General features: G+C 45.1%; 2 protein-coding genes across 3 annotated transcripts in view; one reads left to right on the forward strand and one right to left on the reverse strand.

The window, feature by feature from the left end:
• LOC140118003 (oncostatin-M-specific receptor subunit beta-like) overlaps positions 1–5,791 on the forward strand; it is a 31,559-nt gene extending 25,768 nt beyond the window's left edge. The window contains exons 12-18 of the mRNA XM_072135314.1: positions 474–659; positions 812–913; positions 987–1,166; positions 2,208–2,369; positions 3,187–3,280; positions 3,804–3,876; positions 4,489–5,791. Coding sequence (XP_071991415.1) covers positions 474–659; positions 812–913; positions 987–1,166; positions 2,208–2,369; positions 3,187–3,280; positions 3,804–3,876; positions 4,489–4,962 — 1,271 coding nt within the window. The 3' untranslated portion in view covers positions 4,963–5,791. The remainder of the gene's footprint in view (positions 1–473; positions 660–811; positions 914–986; positions 1,167–2,207; positions 2,370–3,186; positions 3,281–3,803; positions 3,877–4,488) is intronic.
• Positions 5,792–8,999: 3,208 nt separating this feature from the next.
• RICTOR (RPTOR independent companion of MTOR complex 2) overlaps positions 9,000–15,761 on the reverse strand; it is a 62,010-nt gene continuing 55,248 nt past the window's right edge. Inside the window, exons 33-38 of one of the 2 annotated variants that reach the window (XM_072135328.1) lie at positions 14,608–14,689; positions 13,948–14,166; positions 13,394–13,552; positions 12,983–13,106; positions 11,941–12,079; positions 9,000–10,895 (exon numbers count right to left, since the gene is read on the reverse strand). In XM_072135328.1, the coding sequence (XP_071991429.1) occupies positions 10,821–10,895; positions 11,941–12,079; positions 12,983–13,106; positions 13,394–13,552; positions 13,948–14,166; positions 14,608–14,689 (798 nt within the window). In that variant the 3' untranslated portion in view covers positions 9,000–10,820. The remainder of the gene's footprint in view (positions 10,896–11,940; positions 12,080–12,982; positions 13,107–13,393; positions 13,553–13,947; positions 14,167–14,607; positions 14,690–15,761) is intronic. The other variant, XM_072135336.1, reaches the window with a different exon arrangement.

The raw sequence follows: 15,761 nt of genomic DNA on the forward strand, positions 1-15,761 counted from the left end.
GAATTGCCTCTGTGGACACGAAGACAGGAATAGATATGATATGAGATGGATAGATATGAGATAGATAGATAGGAGATAGATAGGAGATAGATAGCTAGATAGATACTTTAAAATGCTCATTTGTATTTGGTCCTGCCAATGAAGCTTCACTGAATTGAATTGATATGAGATAGAGAGAAGAGATACTGATACATGTGCCATACATACATGATAAATATGATAGATACGAGATAGTTATGAGGTAGATAGATACTTTGGCAATGCTTATTTGTATTTGGTTCTGCTAATAAAGCTTCTTTGAGTTGATATACAATGTTTCTACCTGTAATAAGGCTCCTCTGCTCAGTGATTTCCTTCTTACTATTGTTCTGCCCTTTTCTCTGGATATGAGATGGATAGACAGATAATCCGGGAGGTCACAGATTCCTGGAGATGTGTTTTATGCGTCTGTATCCTGTGATTGTCTCCTTCAGGTACGGAGCAGATAATTCCTGGTAGGACGTACGGCAGAGATGGAGGAATACTGATGAGGTGGGAGCAGAGGCCTAGTATACAGGGTTATGTGGTGGAGTGGTGCACGGCCCCCCGGACCCCTCACTGTGACCTGCAGTGGATGAAGTACAACTCCACCATCCAGGGGGACGTCATCATCCAATCAGGTGAGAGCCGGACAGAGAATTCACCAAAACTTCCTGTCACATGAAATTATCAGCAAATAAAGTTTCAAAAAAAAAAAAAAAAAAAAAAACTCAAATTGGTTGCAAAGTTTTGCTCCCCCTATAATCCACCTCTAATAACCTTTCCCTCTCAGGAGGCTTCAGGCCAGGAGTCAGATACAACTTCAGAATATTGGGGTGTATGAGAGATGGGGAGCAGGTCCTGGAGGAGATGGAGGGGTACACGCAGGAGCTGGGTGAGTACGGACCCTTGGCTGCTCCGGGGGGTCCGCTATATAGCACTGGTGGGTGATCTCTCTATTCCTGTAGTGTCTTCTGTGACGCCAAATGTGAAAATAAGTGACATCGAGCCCAGATCCATAATCTTGGACTGGTCCCCGTATCCGACTGACGGATCCCAGGAAGGATTTATAATCGGGTACAATGTCTACGTGAACGACACCAAAGACGACTGCGACCTGGAGAAATCTGATGACATTATACAGTGGGGTAAGAAGGATCTCCACATCATCACCACAATGTGTCCACGGATCTCATCCCTGTCCACATCATCACCACAATGTGTCCACATATCTCATCCCTATCCACATCATCACCACAATGTGTCCACGGATCTCATCCCTGTCCACATCATCACCACAATGTGTCCACGTATCTCATCCCTGTCCACATCATCACCACAATGTGTCCACGTATCTCATCCCTATCCACATCATCACCACAATGTGTCCACGTATCTCATCCCTGTCCACATCATCACCACAATCTATCCACATATCTCATCCCTATCCACATCATCACCACAATGTGTCCACATATCTCATCCCTGTCCACATCATCACCACAATGTATCCTCAGATCTCATCCCTATCCACATCATCACCACAATGTATCCTCAGATCTCATCCCTGTCCACATCATCACCACAATGTATCCTCAGATCTCATCCCTATCCACATCATCACCACAATGTATCCTCAGATCTCATCCCTATCCACATCATCACCACAATGTATCCTCAGATCTCATCCCTATCCACATCATCACCACAATGTATCCTCAGATCTCATCCCTATCCACATCATCACCACAATGTATCCTCAGATCTCATCCCTATCCACATCATCACCACAATGTATCCTCAGATCTCATCCCTATCCACATCATCACCACAATGTATCCTCAGATCTCATCCCTATCCACATCATCACCACAATGTATCCTCAGATCTCATCCCTATCCACATCATCACCACAATGTATCCTCAGATCTCATCCCTATCCACATCATCACCACAATGTATCCTCAGATCTCATCCCTATCCACATCATCACCACAATGTATCCTCAGATCTCATCCCTATCCACATCATCACCACAATGTATCCTCAGATCTCATCCCTATCCACATCATCACCACAATGTATCCTCAGATCTCATCCCTATCCACATCATCACCACAATGTATGCACATTTCCCCATATCTCACCCCTACCCATCCATCTCATCTCCATCTCATGATATTTTGCAGGTGGCTCTCGGTTGTGCAGATTCTATATCGAAGACCCAAATAAAATGCAGATTACAATAAATAAACTGAAACCAAATGGAAAATATAAAGTAGCAGTGACGGCCATTACCGGGGGAGGGGAAACAATGGCAGAATTTATAGAGGCGCACACCCCCGCTGACGGTGAGTGACTATTATAATGCGTTGAATGTGTAAAGGGTATAACACATAGCTGTGCTCTAGAACTACTACTCCCAGCATGTAGTAGGTGTATAACATAGCTGTGCTCTAGAACTACTACTCCCAGCATGTAGTAGGTGTATAACATAGCTGTGCTCTAGCACTACTACTCCTAGCATGCAGCGGGTGTATAACACATAGCTGTGCTCTGGAACTACTACTCCTAGCATGCAGCGGATGTATAACACATAGCTGTGCTCTGGAACTACTACTCCTAGCATGCAGCAGATGTATAACACATAGCTGTGCTCTGGAACTACTACTCCTAGCATGCACCGGGTGTATAACACATAGCTGTGCTCTTGCACTACTACTCCTCCTAACATGCAGCGGATGTATAACACATAGCTCTGCTCTTGCACTACTACTCCTCCTAACATGCAGCGGATGTATAACACATAGCTGGTGACTGCTGCAACTAGCGCATGATAATACAGCAGGTACGGACCTCTCTTTGCAGTTTGGATCCATTGGCGTCTTTATTTCCAAAGTTTGGATATTTGGATTGTGCAGGTGATCTATGTTCTAGGTTATTGATCTGGTACTGTACCTAAATTCTAAGTTTGGACCTATGAATGCAGCTTTGGATGTGGTACTGTCTCTATGCTATGAGCTCATGTGCACATAACACTTTGTATCCAGAAATTGCGAAGGACTAGAGAACCTGCACTGATGATCACCCCCCCTGCTCCCCCAGCACTGCCCCCTGCTCCCCCAGCGCTGCCCCCCTGCTAAATCTGTCCTTGTCTCCCTCTTGTAGCCGCAGCAGCGCTGCACTCCATGCTTGTGCCGGTCATTACATTGTCTGCGCTGGGGCTTCTGCTACTGATCATAGGATGCTGGAAGAGAGCCTGGTGAGTGTTCACACTACACAGACAACCAGACTCCTAGTGACTGTACATCCAGGAGTCTAGATCCCGGGCAGTGCTCCCTCATCTTCTGGATCATCATCATAAATGCAATGCATATGGATCAGACCAAGTCCTGCTCCCTGGGAGCTGGACTTGTGTTAGGTCACAGTCACATGTTCCGCTAGCGTTGCGGCCCGATCGCATATGCGTTTTCAGAGAGAGGCCTCGCCCCATGTGGGTTAGCGTTGCGTTTCCTAAGGCTGTGGTCACACGTTCCATGAACTCAACGCTAACCCACATGGGGCGGGGCCTCTCTAGAAACTCATATGCGATCCGGCCCCAACGCTTGCAGAACATGTGACCGCACCCACAAGATTTTCCTTCAGATACTACACATTAAAAACTTCTAGATATTCTATAAAAAAAAATTATTTGTGTATGAGATTAGAGGGAATTTAGATTGTAAGCCCTCAGGCCCAGGCATGGCGCATGTGGACGTTACATCATCCATCTTCTTTCTTTATAGGCTCAAGAGAATATTTCTACCGGATATTCCCGACCCGAACAAGAGCAAAATCTTGTTCTTCAATGGAACAAAGGTAAAATATGAAATGTTTTCAGTTTTTTCCTCCTTTCATCTATTTTCCATGGAAAACTCCATTGTTCTAGGTCTCTTCGAGTTGTGACGTGCCCCAGAACCAAACCTTGATCTAAGCTCCCAGCCGTCTTAGTGAAATCTGAAGAACAAATTATCTGGCCACGCCCACCCTCAGCAATGCTCCTCCCACTTTTCTCCAGAGTAGAAGATGATCTCACTTTGCTGCAACGTGTTGCGTGTATTTTCGTTATAGGAATGTTTTAGGTTTAGACTTTTGAGTAAGTGGTGGGAAAAATCAAGAAAATTTTGCTGCAAATTTAGTTTTGGGAGAGATAAAGGGGCTTCTCTGGTGTGAACCTTTAGGATTTTAGGGGATATTGAATCCAAAAATATAAAGGTTTCCTTTAGTTATTAATCCTTACATCTGTACCATACAGGAGCTAGGAGGATGCATTGCTGCAGGATCTGACTACACAAAGGTTGTTTGTAGTCTGTTACCATGGAGACAGTATACAAAGAATATTTTCAAAATGTCTTTGCCAGTAGCATAATATATCAGAAGTCTTCTATCCAATAGTCTAACATGTAGATCATACATTGTTCTCATCACCAGGGTCCACTGATTAGAAATTCTGTACCGACTACATACGGTGAACCCCAAAAAGTGGACGTGGTCACCCTTCAAGAGAATAGACCCCACAAAACGCACAAAGAGGTGAATGTTTCCCCCGAATTACAACTACACGAGATTTACACCACAAGCGATGGTGAAGAGGAAGTCAATGAATGTTACATCCCTTGTGACAATGAGAATTCTCTGTATCCTCCGATGAACCAATCCCAGTTACCGCTCTACCTGGAGTTCTTCAACCAGAGCTACACCAGCACAGTGGATGATGGGAGTGATGGTGCACAAGGATATAAGCCTCAGATGAACACTGCCACAGTACATAGTCCGACCTATCTCATACAGTCTGTGGATCCTGAATTAGGGTCTGACGAGGATAGAGCCATCAGCCTCAATAGTCCCAGTGAACCAATGAGTCCGACCTCCGTGGGGTCAAATACATTCATCCTTGTAGGCTGATGAGAACTTTATCGGCATTGGATTTCTGGACTTCAATGAGACACCCAGGCATTAAAAGGTAGACTATAGGTCAAACGGGACGGGATCAAAACTGAACATTGATAGGAAGTCTTAAAGGGGTATTTTTGGGATGTGAATCTTGAGGACCTTCTAAATATTGGACAAGACCAAATTCATCATCTTTCCTGATCTGAGAAATCCCCCTACCAGAGCTATTATTTCAGTGTATTGGCGTCAGACGTTCACCAGACTAAGAATAACTTTTGATCCCAGCCTGAAAAACAGAGACAGCCCTTCAGCGCTACTGCGTACAGAATGCATCTCGGCTTCAATCCCACCGCTCCGCTACCGGACCTTCTCTATACTCTCCACTAAGCTCCAATCCCACCGCTCCGCTACTGGACCTTCTCTTTACTCTCCACTAGGCTCCAATCCCACCGCTCCTCTACTGGACCTTCTCTTTACTCTCCACTAGGCTTCAATCCCACCGCTACTCTACTGGATCTTCTCTATACTCTCCACTAGACTCCAATCCCACCGCTCCTCTACTGGACCTTCTCTTTACTCTCCACTAGGCTTCAATCCCACCGCTACTCTACTGGACCTTCTCTTTACTCTCCACTAGGCTCCAATCCCACCGCTCCTCTACTGGATCTTCTCTTTACTCTCCACTAGGCTTCAATCCCACCGCTACTCTACTGGATCTTCTCTATACTGTCCACTAGACTCCAATCCCACCGCTCCTCTACTGGACCTTCTCTTTACTCTCCACTAGGCTCCAATCCCACCGCTGCTCTACTGGATCTTCTCTTTACTCTCCACTAGGCTCCGATCCCTCCACTGCTCTACTGGATCTTCTCTATACTCTACGCTAGGCTCCGATCCCACCGCTCCTCTACTGGACCTTCTCTTTACTCTCCACTAGGCTTCAATCCCACCGCTACTCTACTGGATCTTCTCTATACTCTCCACTAGGCTCCTAATCCCATCACTCTTCTACTGGATCTTCTCTATACTCTCCACTAGGCTCCGATCGCTCTACTGGATCTCTTCTTCATTCTCCACTAGGCTCTAATCCCACAACTAATCTACTAGATCTTTTCTTAACATTACACTACACAGTCTTTTGTTTAGATTTGCTGTCGGGCACTGGTGTCCCTGGACTCCAGATTTTTGGAATGAGTTACGGCTACAAGATTCCATGGCTTTTGATACCACAAATATGACTCTCACATCAACCTAAAGCTTACACAGGCAGATATCAACAGCATCACCAGTGTTCTCCAAAATCAGATCCCTTCAAGTTGTCCTCAACTCTGTTGTCCATTGAGTATATCTCCTCCTCTGGCCAGAACCTTCACCATCTACCAATCAGCCACAACTTGTCTCCTCTATATACTCCATATATCTCACATCTTCCGGTCATGTACACAGAGGACAGCTTGTGGATGGAAGCTTGTCATGGAGCATAGTACCATAAGCCTTTGAGGTGATCTACACCCCTGGCCATGTTTACAAGGGTGTGAGAAAGAAGGACCCGGGGCCACAACCAGAGACACTTTACAATTTGGATACAATGTGTCTGAATGGATCACACAATACAAGAGATTGTAGGCACTAAACTGCTTCCTACAAGAGAATTTGTAGGACCACACAGGACAATATAGAGGATGGATTCCGACTGATGTGAATAAAGCTCTTGGGGTGGGATAGAAACTTACTACAGTATTATCTCCAGCAGCCTCTCTCATTCAGAAACATCAGCAGGATCATATAGGATATTATAAAGAAAAACTGACCTGTACTGTTGGGAATAAAGCACTTACTAACAACTTCAGCGGCCTCTGAAGGGGAGGAGGAAAACAGCTTTACAGAGAAAGATGACACGTTTTAGGAAAGTTCTTATATCCCATTGTACTACAGATTTATGAAGTTAGATGAAAAGTGAATGATCAGGGAATCTGTCAGCAGGAGTGACATACAGACTGCAGCCAGTGTAATCAGACCTCTGTGTATGTTGTTGGTAGCAGCAGGACTGTGTAATATGAATTTATGTTCCAGGATTGTAGCTTCTCCAAGTGCACTGGTCACATGTCCTCACACTGCTGTCCTCCCTGCAACCAATGTTCTGTATAGTCCCTTGAGAGATTTCTATTTATACATTTGTGTAGTAACAGCAGGACTGTGATATAAAGATATATATTCCAAGATTACAGATTCCCCAAGTACAATGGGGTTGTATCCTCACACTGCTGTTTCTCTGTGCTCCCTGCAGCCAGTGTTATGTATTTTCCCCCGAGAGCTGTGCAATCATACCTTTGTGTAATAGCAGGACTCTGATATATGGATTTATATTCCAGGATTGTAATGAGAGATCTCCTCACACTGCTGTGCTCTGTGCATTCAACTGCCATTAGAGCCCCTTCCTCTGCAATTCTAGTTACATAAATCACCAGCAATGTACAGTGGAGGAAACCATATTACTGAACCCATTACATTGGGCAGCCTCAGATCCTCTTAACCCCCCACCCTACAAGCACCTACAAACTATAGGTATGAACAAATTTTTTATAATTTTTTTTTTTTTAAATATGGACTGAACACTAATACAGAGGTTTTTGTAAATTTGTCTTGAAAATTACTCTTTTTACCAAAATGTAAATCTATTTTATGTACAATAAAAAAAAATTCTAGTTTGCATCTGCTCAATGTTTATACGGAGTTCATCGACTGATGACCCAACGAGAGGACTGGGGCTGGGCCCAGCACTGGGTGGACGCAGTAACACGTCATAGTGAGGGGGCTTGTGGGATAGGTCTAGGTGATGCGACCTACAGCCAGACTCCCAGCAATCGTTCATCCCATAGGCTGCAGATGACAAACCTCCTTTGCCCTCTAATGACCTCGAGATGACTCTGCACATACTGCCCCAGTCTAACACAGCAAAGCAGGCAAGTTGAACACTCTACTGAGAGAATGGCAATAACCTAACCTTTTAGTAAGTAAGAGGCTCAGAACACAGGCGTATAACCAAATATTATCTTCATCAGGAGGGTCTTGTATCTTATAGGTAGAAGAAGGGCTCTCCCACTTCCCATCAGCCCTTCAATCACCTCCCCATTCAGCTTAGCCTTCACCATAGGTTCCATAACTCCTCTCTCCAGCCTCCGATCCTCTAATCAGTGGTGGTCCGACCCGTTTATCCCCCTTAGGCCTCTTTCACAGGATCGGATGAAAATGGCCGTATGCTACCCGTCCGGTCTTTATACGGGTAGCATACAGCCGCACCATCCATTTACATGGCTATATTGTCCACCGTAGTGTGAGCGAAAAGTTAAAAAAAAAATATAGTGGAAAATAATACATGTCACCACTATGGCGCAGGGTGGAGAAACACGGACAAACCACGTGTGTCCTCCATGCGCCATAGCGGTACTTCCGCTCACCTCCAGACAACCTCTCTCCTCGCAATCTGTGTCTGATGAAGATCCCTTAGTGGATCGAAACGTTGCATGATTGGATTGCTTTCATATCATGAATAAAATTTCTGTCTATGTTTAGCAAAAAAACGGATCTTTACATTGAGCGTGTCCTATTTTCTCCAGTATTTCCACTCCGTATTACACATAGAAGTCTATGGGAACGTATAACATTTGTGGCGCACACCATTGTGTACCATACGTCAAAATATATATATATATATATATATATATATATATATATGCTGTATCCAGTGCCATAAGGATTAAAATATGGATACAGTGACGCACAGACATGGATGAAAAACGTATACACAGATTCAAGCGGCACAGAAATGCAGGACAAGGGAAATCATTGGTTAGTGTGAAAGGGGCCTTACACTAATGAGATGACTCTGCTTACCCTGTCCCAGTCTATACAGCAGAGCTGAATAGTGAGCCGTAGGAAGCGAGAAGTACCCACCTAGTGGCAGCGGTGAAAAGTGCAATAATTTAGAAGAAAATCATTGATCCGATTGAAGATTCTGCCCCAGAGTTGAAAGAAAACCAGACACCAGATCGTCTTCAATTATTATACAATTTTAATTGCATTTTATACATTTTGTTTCGCGGAAGGAAACAAAAGTTTTTCAGTATTCGCCGTTGAATGCCGACCTCTGATTCCTGGGTAAGCAAATAGGGGGATGTCTCCTGTGATTAGGATTTACACTGTTCATCTCACGCGTAATTCAGCATTTGCACGGATTCTAACAGTCCAGCTGGATGAAGAGGAGGATATATATATATACATACAGACACACTCAAGCCATTCATGACATGATAACACGTGAGGTACATCCACGCAATGTAGTGACGGTATCCATGCGATTTATATACATATTTGCATATCTTCACCCTTTCGCTGCCAGACGACGCTCAACGCTTTGCGCTGCAAATGGTTAAAGGGATCTGGCAGCAAAAAGTTTCTATTTTCCGTCGTTTTTTTTTTTTCTTCTCCCCCCGGATATGTATCAACGAGGAAAAACAAATTAAAAAATAAAACCTAAATAAACCTAGAAAAAAAAAAAAAAAAAAGGTGCCCGCAGCCGTCAGCCTCCTCCGATGACTGACCGCGTTGTGTGAATCGTGTGCAAATCTATTATCCAAGGAACACTGGCATTAAATAATGAAGAACAAAAAATAAAAAACGTGACGTGACGAGACGCGGGTTTGGTGCGAGAAATATTCTGCGGGATCCATGACGTGATAAATTAGGAAAAGGAAAAAAAAATTATAAATCATAGATTGTCTTTTTTTTTCCTCTTTGCCTTCTGGCGGAATGTGCAAAAAAATGAGGGATTTCCTTGTGTTGCTTCCGGTAATGTCGCAGTGAAATGTACCAGGGGGCGGCGGTAACGGGGGTGGGGGGATGCATTGGGTCAGAGGGATCGGCCGTAAGACACTTGCAAAATCTTCTGAGACGGGAATCGGGTATCAGTGAGCAGCAATCAAGTGTCGGCATCAGCCCGATTTTTTATCATGTGGTCAAAATATCTCCAATTTTTTTTAGGATTTTTGGATGTTTTTGGACGCAAATTCAAAATCCTGAAGTCGCTGGAGGATTCTGAGAAGATGACATGTAGATGAACGACACAGGATCTCAATGTCGGGCCTAATCATTGCGCCCCTTCCCCCCCCAAATGGCAGAAGAAATCCAACCCTGCTGGCCGTCCGCGTGACGATTGCGATCCTACGCGAAGGGAATTTCACCGCACTATTACGTCACCCAACGTCCAAGTCCAAAAAACCCCCCAAAAAAACTTAATCACGTGACTAAATCATCTGCAATCAGGCCAAACCCCCTTGTGGCCAATATTGGAATTACAACGACCAGGATGAAAGTGACCATTCACAACAAGCATCTTAATGATGTAGAAAGTCATTAAAGTAAGTGAACCCACACTCCCCCCAACGCAGTAATAACTTTTTGGGTAAGTTGTTTGTGTCCATATTGTGTAAAAAAAAAAATAATAATAATAATAAAGTTTACACTCCCAACCACTTAGTGTTTTCAAAATGTACAACAACAGGGTCTCTCCCCCTGAGGAGGTTGGTAGATGTGGAGGAGCCCATGCGAGGGAAATCTGTAACAAAAGTCCATGTACAAGGCGGGGGGTAATGTACAATCTGTGGGGGGAGGCTCAGTGCTGGGCCGTTGCATACAGAGGAGTCCGAAAACGTGGAACGTGAGAAGGTAAAATTGTCCAACGTTGCCCAGGTTTAAAAAAACAAACAAAAAAAAAACTAACCCACAAGTTGTGAGGGTTCTTCTATTCCCGTGCGGGGGTCCGCTGCTCAGCCGGGCAATGTCCAGAACAAGACAGAAACCATCATCGGTGGTCAGGATTCTGCATCCGTGCAAAGTACTGCTTGCTTTGGTGGGACAGCGAGGAGACCCTCGGCTTCTTCATGCATCTGTCAGGGGAGGGGGAAAGAGAACAAAATCATGAGGGCGACAGAGGGTTAATCAGTGCTGACCTCCCAACAAAATGGCATTTCGCACCCATCAGAGACCGGACCCTTTTTCGCTTTTTGCTCCCCTGCTTCAGACATCAATAACTTATTTTTTCCTTGTGTATAACATCATATGAGGGCTTGTTTTCTGCGGGACAAATTCTACTTCCTCATGTCCGTATTTAAAGGAAATCTACCATGGAAATCCATCATGATAAACCAAGGACATTACTCATAGATCCAGGCACTGTGGCTGTGATAACCTTCTAATATTACTTATCCATGGCCTCCTTCCTTCTAATATCAACATTAAAAATTATGTTAATGAGCCTAAAGGGCTTGGGAGTTGTTAAAGCCCCTCTGTGCTGTAGCTGCACACACTGTCATGTTGTCTCACCCTCCTACAGTGGAGAAGGAGGAAGTGCTCCTCTACAGTGTAACAACCTGTAAAGCTACAGCACGGAGGAGCTTTGGTAACATCCCCCCACAGGTGGGAAGCTGTCATTGTACTGCTATTTTTTCACCTGTAGCTCAAAGCATTTTGGTTTTAATAGAAAGGAATAAACTATGGATTTTGTCTTTTACTTTGGATGCTGGAGACTTGTTCTTTAGGTGTGAACATCCCCCGCAGCCCTTCAGGCTCATTAGCATATTTTGAAAAGTTGATGTTAGAAGGAAGGAGGCCGCAGATAACATATAATGAGATCACCGCAGTCATAGTGTCTGGATCTATGAGTCATTGTCCCTGGGTTATCAGGATGGATAGTGATGGTAGATTTCCTCTAGAGGGTATATTAAGCCAGTAATACGCCTGGTGCCATAGGGTAGACATCACAGGTTTGTACAATTCCAACAAATGGTCTTGATGCTTCCAGCAAGACCGAATATCACATTTCTAGCAATTTGATGCTCATCTCTATGTACGGCAATCCTTCTAGATAACGTCCGGTCTCGGGACTCCATGTAGTACGTGCAGGACCCAGCACTGACACCCTGTGATACTTACAATCTGAAATTGCACATCTTGGAACAGCTCCTGAATAAACCTCCGGGACGGGAGCCGGAACGTGCAATGTGCTAATAAGTGGGAGACCTCGGAGTAGAGGCAGATGTCATCAAACGCTTGGGGGAACTTCTCCTTAATTCTGGAAGAAAAGAATAAACCAAACATTAATATCTCTGTGATGTCAGGGGTCCCGGGGGGGATCTGCAGATGACAGAGGATGACGAGGTCCGGGGATATGTTCCGACAGACCAGAGAGGTCCTAGAGATCCTTCTCACACATTCCTACGACTATATATAGCTGTCCAGTCTCCCGCCTGCGCCCGTCCTCGTCTCTTACACACGAGGTGACTAAAGGTGACGGCGCCCATGGCGATGCCTGCAAACTCGCTGTCTGTAGCGTTTACTTCACTGCGGCAAATCTGTGGCTGCTGAGGAGGGGGAGGGAGGCTGTGCCGGAAAATTCTAGAAATATCTAACCAAAAAATGTGCAGAGCATAGAATAACCACCACCAGCTTCACATCCCATCTTCCTCATTAGTCTTAGAGGAAGATGAGAAGGTCGCTGCCATCCTTAATGTTTAGCACTCCAAGAGGTTCTGCAGCAGCAGGAAGATGAAAACTACTATTGTAAAACTACACGTCCCAGCATGACCTAGACCCCTGCAGGCTCAGAAGGGGATGGATAGGGAATAAATATATAACTATGGGGTGTCCGGAGAGCCAAGAGCTGCAGGACCTCCGACCTATTCCATGACAGCAGGACCTTAGAGTTACAGTTGTTGTGCAGGCTGTAAATAAGCTGGACCCTTCTATAGAACTATCAGGGGTACCATTAATATGGAGCGGATCCAAGGGACTTTGCAGTGAGACCTTGTTACGACTTACTTCCTCTAGATAGTAGTTTGGTCGTCTTCTCCGAGGAGCCCCCCCCACGGGGTTGATCCGGGGACCTCGCTAAACCATCTAATCGGTAGTGAGGCCCTATAAGGGGACTGAGTCTACAGACACAACCCATAGTGAATATAATAATATCAGTACTTACGTTAGAAGTCCAGTTTCGTGACCCTTTGTTCCTACAGAACTGCTCAAATTTATGACGAGCCTTAAGACTTCTTTCCGCAGCAGGATTCGGCACACCGGCGTATCTTCAGGGATCGATTTCCCTCCTGTGGAGACAATTGGTATTAATCCGGACCCCTGGACAACGACTATACACGGCATAGATCTATCCAGGACGACTCCTGGGTGGTGTTAGCCTCGCAAATTGGGGTTAACTCATGCCTCCCATCTAGGTCTTTTGTGCATGGTCACACCACATCCACCCAGCCGAAACACGGCACTAATCCCCCCGTTTGTGCACAAGGCCTTAGTCAGCGACCGCCCCCGCTGTATATGTGTAAGGTTCCCCTCAGCAGACAAAGGACGCACAGTAACAATGGCTGCGGCCACTTACCTAGGACTAACTCCGTACTTTTGGTGCTGCTTGCGGAGCCCTGGGACGCACCATCACTACACCCTGAAATCCCAGAAAACTTGGAAGAATGGGACACCACCTCTAAATGATTGGGGATGCTATGTGCACACCAGTCAGAGTATGGGATGTCGGGAAAGTCTGGGAATAAACATCGGAGTGAAATGGACAATGAGCAAACACAATTGTGAAGGCGCAGAAAGGTAATAAGATAGAATTTCGGTGTTTGGACGATTGCTACATTTTCACAATATCAGGGACAAACATTATTCTGTCCCCCATGCTTTACCCTGCAGGCTGTAAATGGAAAACCAGGTCTAAACTGGTTAATAAGAAAAAAAAAATGCAGGATAAGTGCATAGTGTAGGGAACTCTGCAAACTGTGGCAAGACAACAACTCCCAACACGCCTGGACATGCTGGGAGTTGCTGTTTTGCAGGTTGCAGAGCAGTGATATAATGTATGATGGGGGCAATGGCACATTCATCCCTTATGGTGGTGTCCCTGGGTAGTCTGAGGCCAGGGGTGACACCTACCTAGGCGGCTGTACTCGTTCCCCAGGCTGTTATTGTAGCCTATGATCTGGATGCCCACGCAGTGCAGGCAGTTGTCATCCGTGTGCTCCTGCAGGCCCGTGTCTTCCATGTTTTCCAGGAACTGCGAGGCGTCCGAGCGGCTGGAGTTCATGATTTCGGTAATACTGAATTGCTGCCGCAGCGCTTGGTAAGGGCTCCTAACCCCAGAGCCTGTGATACCTGCAGCAGACAGATGGGGGCACTAGTCAGATATAAGAATAATTATAGGAAAGAATAACCCCTTATATACCACTACACTATGGACAAGACAAGAGGACCAAACTTCAGTTTTCTTCCAGCTATAAGATGTAGCGTCTGATTGGCATTGGTTGCCCAAACCCCTGATCAACTATAAGGTGTTGCGTCTGATTGGCGAGGGTGGACCAAAACCCCCGATCAACTATAAAGTGTAGCATACGATTGGCAGGGGTGGCCCCACAGTCCATGATCAATTATAAAACCATATAGTAGCAATATAGGAGCCAGAAACCCTTTTTTGTAGGGGATACGTTATTTTTGATCTTTTGATGTCCTTTTATTATCCACTCTATTTAATTTATTATTTTTTGCATAAATGAACTCTTTTGGGATACACCCCATGGTACAAAAGTCTTCCCGTACCTCCTATTTCAGGAGCAAACACTTTAGCAGCACGATCATCGTTTGACAGCACAGTCTTCTGAAAATAAGGCGTCTCCTTCACCTGAAAAATCAGAAGAGAATCCAAATTCTTCCTTAATTAGGCAACATCTGAATAAAGCAACAATATCCCCCATTCCCACAGGAACCTGACCTACCTTTAGGAATTCTCAGAGCTTTTCTGTCCCTCTCCCCACCCCCTCTGATGTCTATACACATGTTGTGGGCACAGAAGGCTGGCATCATGCAATCACCAGCTCTAAAGGGGGTCAGGTACCATCATCACCACCTCATCTAGAAACATGCAACTTCCCCACTCTTTTGCAGTGGACGTTCTACAACTTATCCCCCATTCACACAGTTGTATTGTGCCATCTGCTTAAAGGGGTTGTCCCATCAGCAAATAATTGATATTGCTTGTGTAATGAAAAGTTATCCAATTTTCCAATATACTTTATTTCTAATGGTCTTCTATGTCTCGGTGTGCTTTTTATAGGAAGTCTCATTGTTTACTTCTGTTATCTTGTTATATCAGAGAGTAATCAAAGTATAACAAGTCGTGCACCTGTGTGACATCACATTACCAGGGATATAACGAGCTGTGCACCTGTGTGACATCACATGCCCAGGGATATAACGAGCCGTGCACCTGTGTGACATCACATGCCCAGGGATATAACGAGCCGTGCACCTGTGTGACATCACATGCCCAGGGATATAACGAGCCGTGCACCTGTGTGACGTCACATGCCCAGGGATATAACGAGCCGTGCACCTGTGTGACGTCACATGCCCAGGGATATAACGAGCCGTGCAGCTGTGTGACATCACATGCCCAGGGATATAACGAGCCGAGCACCTGTGTGACATCACATGCCCAGGGATATAACGAACCGTGCACCTGTGTGACATCACATGCCCAGGGATATAACGAGCCGTGCACCTGTGTGACATCACGTAACCATCGATTAGTTTCTACCCTCAGGAAGTAAAAAATTTTGCTTCCAATAGAATGACAGCAAGCAGAGATCTAAAAAACCTGATACAGAAAGTATATTGGAAAATTGTATTACTTTGGATTACACAAAGCATACCAATTATTTGATTAAAGTGGACAACCCCTTTAAGAGTTGGTA

The sequence above is a fragment of the Engystomops pustulosus genome, chromosome 1 (assembly GCF_040894005.1).
Source record: "Engystomops pustulosus chromosome 1, aEngPut4.maternal, whole genome shotgun sequence".
In the NCBI taxonomy this organism is placed as follows: Eukaryota; Metazoa; Chordata; class Amphibia; order Anura; family Leptodactylidae; genus Engystomops; species Engystomops pustulosus.